At 33.8% G+C, this 7,023-nt stretch overlaps 1 protein-coding gene across 1 annotated transcript; it reads left to right on the forward strand.

Moving 5' to 3' along the window:
- The first annotated feature begins 2,722 nt into the window (after window positions 1-2,722).
- LOC143422828 (bestrophin-4) lies at window positions 2,723-6,872 on the forward strand. The gene is made up of 10 exons (XM_076893763.1): window positions 2,723-2,796; window positions 2,882-3,165; window positions 3,436-3,570; window positions 3,637-3,803; window positions 4,149-4,306; window positions 4,377-4,607; window positions 4,684-4,764; window positions 4,839-4,990; window positions 5,408-5,539; window positions 5,684-6,872. Exons 2-10 carry the CDS (start codon window positions 2,987-2,989, stop codon window positions 6,495-6,497), a joined length of 2,049 nt encoding a protein of 682 aa, XP_076749878.1. The 5' UTR covers window positions 2,723-2,796; window positions 2,882-2,986; the 3' UTR covers window positions 6,498-6,872.
- The last annotated feature ends 151 nt before the right edge of the window (window positions 6,873-7,023 follow it).

Here is a 7,023-nt window from a genome sequence, read left to right on the forward strand (position 1 = left end):
TGTTTGATCTCTATGCAAACGCACAATGGAAGAAGTTTCATAAAAAAATTTATGTACTAAATATATGTGTACTATCCATGTACAATTGCATAAAGAAAATGAGAATCTTATCTTGTTTTCTTATTTTATACGATTTACAGGAATATATCGAAAGTTAATTAATTTGGAGTGAAATAATGTCTTATAAAAATAAAATCTATATATCTGTACATCTATATATCTATATATTTTGTTATAATATAATTTAGAAAATTAGATTTTCTTAAAAGTGATGGAGCAGGTGATTGAATGGCCATAAACCTATGAAAAACAGGTGCGAACTTGCGACACCTAACACGAGCTTGACATTCGACCCCTTTTAGATTTGGGCATCTGCCATCGGATCAGAATTGACCAGCTTCAATGTTAACATTCACAATGACGATGCGGGTTTTCTTAGCGAAGCAGTTTAGCGCTAACTAGCTTCGAGTGCATACCTGAGCTTACCACCAATCAAATGTTCATGTTAGGGGTGTCACTCTAATGGAAAGAAATTTTATTAAAACTACGATATGATATTTAATCATATTGTACAATGTATTCACAAAATGATACATTGATATATCTGTTTGTGAAATAATATTAAAAATTCTTTGTGGGTGAGATCAATAATTAAACACCTGAAGTGTTTTTATAAAAGTTACATGTGGTTAGCGAATCGGTGAAACATATGTGGGAGAACAAGAAGTGCACTTATTCTCCAGTAAATGGCATAATATTCAAAATTAATCGTGAAAAAATGTAGACAGTCAAGGAACGAATGTTTGAAATTTTTACGTACTTTTCACAAGTGTGCTGGTTTAAAACACTTCTTTTTTATACGGAATATGAGAAATTTAAATCCATAAAGAGATTACTTTCAAATAACATATTCTATTTTAACTATGAACCAAATAAGCTGGAATTATATTTTTATATGTTCGAGGAACTGATTATTTTTGGTGCCAATAAAGTGGATTGAGATTTTAGTGGTAATCGTCACGATCGAAGTGAACAATCTGTTTCTTTTAATGAATCTAAAAACCATTTGGAACACAACGCGTGACAGATTTCGATTTGTTGATTAATAAAACGTATGGATTACGTGAATTGAAATGGAGCCCAGCAAGGTGAGATTAATCTATATTAATAAAACGAATAAATAACAATATATCAACTTCGATAAAATTAGATCGATATAAAACTACTTTACTACTAATTTATTTTTGTTCAATTCTTTCGCTGCTGCTATTCGAAATCTGTTACTAAAAAGCCTTAAAGTAATTTCTAACGTAAACAGTCGTAGTATTTATTATTATATTAGTTATTTTATCGATAACTACTTATAAAAATTTACACAGAATATACCGTAACAAAATCATGCATTTCCATAACAAATCATGCTGTTTTCTCCACTCGATTCATTCGTTTCTTTTTAACTTTTGTTGGTGCACTCTGGTTCGACGTGTTTTATTAATTACATGTACCATCACAATCTTATACTATCCACGTGAATAGATGATTAGCAAAGAGTAAACCGCTTCGAGTTAGTTTCAACTGACTCGAATGGTCTATATCATTATATTAAATTTCGAACGGAAGCGTTTCGTATATAGTTCGGCCAATGTCGCGTACCTTTTTCCAACGCACATATTTTTAGATCGCTCCCTCGAGGAGCACCGAGCGGCCGTCAGACGATCTGTTAGACACAATGATGATGCTTCTCACACGTGTCATTAAATATAGTGTAAATCTTGCAGACAGAACGACACTTCGATTACGGCATAGATGACTCACGATTGAAATAACCCAGTTAAAAAAAAAAAAAAAGAAGTACTATTATAAGGGTCACATAGGGAGTTGTAATATAATAATGTACATGCAGTGTTTATGCGCGAGCACAACTTTAATGGTAGATTCAAGACGTAAAAATGATTAAACCAACTGAGGATATATTATAAACTTTTGGAAAATTTTTAATGGAGGAAAAAGTGTTTTTAAGCAGACCGTGTAAGGATTAAGAAATTTATTGGAATATAGTTAATAATAGAATTCTATAGAATAGTGAATACCTCGGTGACTTTAATGCTGAATGTAGCAACTAGACTTCTCGAAGTATAATGTCCTCGATTCTGTCGTTTAAATTTAAAACAATGCGATTAAAACTTGATTCAAGAACAACTTCCGTGAACCAATGAATTTGTCAGTTGTATGTACTTTAGTCTGGATCGCAATTGTGGTGGTACTATGAGACCTCGCATAAATCGTACGTTTACTCAGGCGACAGTTATTCCGATGTTCAAAGTTATATTTAACGGCGTCGCTGCATATTGGCGTGATTCCCGAAATTACTCGGCATTATTTACGGTGCATGGACCAAAAAATCGTACGGACGCTTCCCGTGGATGATTAACAGTGACGTACTGTTTACAGTGTAATAACTGATCCACTTTCTTGTACTAACACCTTCATGACGAATGTCGAGTTCGCTTCTTGAAAATCATCTGATTCGCGCGACTAAAAATCGAGGTAGCTTAGAAATGTTTAGTCAATTTCGAATCTGTATATCTTCGTTCGATCTTAAGGCTCGAAAATATTATCAAACTTGCAACGTAAAACGGAATCCATTCAACATTTGCATCTGTTTTTAGAGGTCCACGATGGACGTCAAGTCCGGTAATTCTTCCGTCGACAAAAAGTGAACGGATCATCGATTGAAATTCTTGCATCAAATCAAGATGCTTTATTCCATCGCACATTCATTCCGCCACACCTGAGGTATTGTATTTTGTTTTTACTGTACGCCTGGTGATACGAAAATCGTGCAAGTTCTCGAATAATTTTGATCGACGTCTAATTCTAGATACAAAAAGGTGAAGCTTACGGTAACGATGAAAAGGAAGAAATTGTTATTGTTACGGCAAAGTTACTTTCGTTACGAAACTAACAAGTACTTAACGAAGAAAAAATGACGGTCACGTATCAATACCAAGTCGCGAACTCTACCAGAGGTGGATTCACCAGACTTCTTTTTATGTGGAGGGGTTCCCTTTACAAACTCATCTATAGAGAATTACTTTTATTCTTAATTCTCTTCGCTGTGCTCTCCACCATTTACCGCCACCTGCTTACTTCCGCGCAGAAAAGGTCCGCATAACAATTCTTGTTAATCCATTCGCATCATTCGAAAAAGTGGGAAATTGGCCCGTATTGCAAAAATTTAATACCGTAATAACACGTCTATGATATTGTAGGCCCTAATTACTTCCTAGCTACTATTAGAATTGTAACCCTCCGTTTTTATTAAAACTTTTTACCTTTACAAGATGTACCTAATCTTTGGAAAAATGTATGGACGATTCCATTGAGACGAATCATACCTTTAAATACGTTCATATGTGTATATTCTACTTTCAGAGATTTCGAACAGATCGTTATTTACTGCGATAATTTCATTAATTTAATTCCATTAAGTTTCGTTCTTGGATTTTACGTATCTTATGTCGCTCAAAGATGGTGGCAACAATACCAAGCGATACCCTGGCCTGATAAGTAAGTATCGAGAATAACTATTTGATAGAGCAGTAAAATATATTTGTTAATAACCATAATTAATAGGGTGATGCATTTAATTGCGTTATATGTTACCGGAAACGACGAATACGCCCGTATGCTTCGAAGAGGACTGATGCGCTATTTGAATCTTTCGTTGATACTTGTTCTACGTTCGATCAGTTCAGCGGTGAAAAAAAGGTTCCCGACACTCGACCACGTTGTCGATTCTGGTAAAATTACACTTTAACACGAGTATACTAATTACAACCCATAGCATATGCTTCTACGAAAGTTTGCACACACTTACATAAAAAAAAGACTAACAAGGCAAGGTTCACGATGAAATGATGGAATCGAACAGAATAATCCTTAGCAAACAGAATTAGTAACAGAATATCCTTAGCAAAATTAAAAATCTTATTCCGACAGAATGGAATCTCCATTTCTATTCGATAACATTGTCCCATTTTATTCTTGCGGTAATTTTAAATCTAAAGGACATCATATAACATCTGTAGGTTCCATCTGTAGTGTTAGATATACCATACTGACTCTACATATGTATGATCTTACAGGTTTCATGACAGAACTAGAATTGGATTTGTTTTTGGCAGTACCTAGTATTGAATTCAACACTTATTGGATCCCTTGCACGTGGTTTATCAATCTTCTGAAGGAAGCACGGCAAAATCACAGGATTCCCGATCCACAGGGATTAAAATTAATTATGGAGGTTCATTATTTTAATTGTTTACTTTGTTCTCTTGAAACAGATTACGGTACTGAATTTATAATTATTACAGGAATTTAGTGAATTTCGTACAAAATGTGGCCTCTTATGGAGTTATGATTGGATATCGATTCCGTTGGTCTACACACAAGTGGTGACACTTGCAACGTACAGTTTCTTTGCTGTAGCTTTAATAGCTCGTCAATACATCGATGGTAAAGAAAAGCAATTCCAGCTACAGATCGATGTCTACATACCTATTTTTACGATCTTGCAATTCTTCTTTTTTATGGGTCTATTGAAGGTATCTACAATTTTGGCAGTATTCGAAAGGTAAGAGAAATAAGTTAATTTTTAGAATAATAGTTATACGTTAATAGGTAGCAGAACAATTAATTAATCCCTTCGGTGACGACGACGAAGATTTTGAATTAAATTGGATAATCGATCGCCATACAAAGGTACTTAAAGTTTATTATTAAAAAATTATCGTGTATGTGTGCATTTTCGTTCGTCATATATACGTATATTATAGGTTTCATATCTTGGAGTTGACACTCTCATGAGTCGATGCCCACCATTGGTCAAAGACATTTACTTTGATGCTGAAAATCTAATTCTCCCGTACACAGAAGCAGCAGCCGCTTATAAAAAGAAAACGTATCGTGGTAGCGTGGCGAATATGACGTTAGTATTCTTATAAAACTGCTTTAAGTAACATTGCCTTCCAGTGACTCTTTTCCATATTTTTTCTTTCCTCTCTCACTAAAGTTTGTTATTCTTTTCTACATCTTCATTAATCTTTTCCTCCCCCTATTAATTGCCTCTTACAACAAGCAGGGGATACTGTGGATGTATTCTGATTCCCACCGCACAGGGATTACCTTGTTCCACATAATTATCCGTGCTTAAAATTATTAAACTATAACAACTTAAATACAACTTAAATTATTACAACAAAGTAGAGTGTAAAAAGAACGGTAGCCGTATACTAAAAATTGAAAAAAAATCGCTAAAATTTGTTTTACCAAACAGTTATAAATTAAATATATATTATAAAAGAAAGTAATTTTGGAAGAGATATTCATACATCAATATTTACAGCGTTCCTGAAGAAAAACAAACGATGTTTCTACCAGATGTTATAGAAGAAGAAGAAGAGGACGTGAGACCATCACATCACTCATCCATGATAAGCATACGTACTCATAACGAGAGTCCATCGTGCGAAAGGCGGTAAGATTATTATACTCAATAAACAAATAAAGGCTAATATTTTGTTAAAATTATTACTCGTAATAGCGAAAGCTTAGAAAGCTTAAAAAAGGTAGAGATAACTCACAAAATGAAGTTTTATTAAGTTAGACTCGTTTGTTTCAGCCAGATCAGCCCGCGCCCTGAAACACCTACGGCGACTGATGCAACTTCTTCTGAAACGATTCTTCAGTTCGATATTCAAGAACCGCGTCAAACCGACCAAACAGAGCAACGACCAAAAATTGTAGTAGAAACTATGAGGAAACTTTCATCCTTCGGGAAGCATCCGATGTCACGAATCGATTCAACTCGAAGGCCATTTTTCACGTTAACGAAAAGCCCTAAGATGATCACACAATTTCACTCAAGTACATCCACTCTATCAGAACCTATGAAGCAGATTATCGATACGCCTACAGTGTACATTAGTAATGTAAATCCGTGGAAAGACTATAATTCAAAGCTTATACAATTACCTTCATTCGAAAGGCTTGACTTAGAACATTCTCCAGAGACAGAGAAACAATACAACTTAGAAAACGTATATCCAGCCGAAGATTTAATCGTGAATCCTAACGACAGTCCTCATTTGGATACACGACAATCACAATTCCATGACATAAACGTACATCATTTAACACTGCCTGAAACAACGTTGTCAATTCCGTTAAAATCGGAGCTGCAAAGTACGAAAAGCAGGAGCCCAAAATTGGTGGTAAGAAGGCATAGATCGATGCTAACGGGAAAAAAGAAAGGCATTCAATGGAAGCACTTCGTGAGGAGCGTTAAAAAAAGAACGACACCTGATGTACCAGCGGTGAAGGCACAATTGTTTTATACGAGAAGTTCACCAAATCTGAAATTAGAAGAAAGTTCACAAGAATTAAGAAAAGATACGTCGGATGATGATATAAATTCCTTGCGCAAAGAAGAATAAGTCTTAAAATCACAATTCTGCATATGTGATAATTAAATTACGGATATTTAGAGAAAAATTCATACTTTTATAAACATAACTAAACAAATGGAACCTAACTATAAACTTATTTTACTCGTTAAATGTTATAAGTAGAATTTCTTTTTTAATTTGGACATTTTTGTACATTTAAATTTACTACATAAATGTATAAATACCTGTAGCCTTAGTAGTAACTGTTATAGAACACTGATGATGTCTATGTAGCATGAAACTGCTTATCACTATAAAACAATGGTACTTAATTATCGTACATTTCATAAAAATTTAATTAATTTACATAAATGTATGTTGCGATATTATTGTATTATATACAATTATATTTGGAGAAAATGAATTGTAAACTCGATATAAATTTAACTATTTTCATACAATACACGTTATTCCAATTTTATCCTAAAACTTAAATCAACCTATACAAGATATAATTAAAAATATCTATATGTATATGTATATTAATTTTTTATTCATTTACTTACCTGTTATT

The sequence above is a fragment of the Xylocopa sonorina genome, chromosome 4, assembly GCF_050948175.1.
Source record: "Xylocopa sonorina isolate GNS202 chromosome 4, iyXylSono1_principal, whole genome shotgun sequence".
Lineage (NCBI taxonomy): Eukaryota > Metazoa > Arthropoda > Insecta > Hymenoptera > Apidae > Xylocopa > Xylocopa sonorina.

Coding starts and splice junctions, on each gene's coding strand:
- LOC143422828 (XM_076893763.1), top strand. CDS start 2,987: ATGACGGTCACGTATCAATACCAAGTCGCGAACTCTACCAGAGGTGGA. Junction 4,608..4,683: donor TTTTTATGGGTCTATTGAAG/GTATCTACAATT, acceptor ATACGTTAATAG/GTAGCAGAACAATTAATTAA. Junction 4,991..5,407: donor GGTAGCGTGGCGAATATGAC/GTTAGTATTCTT, acceptor CAATATTTACAG/CGTTCCTGAAGAAAAACAAA.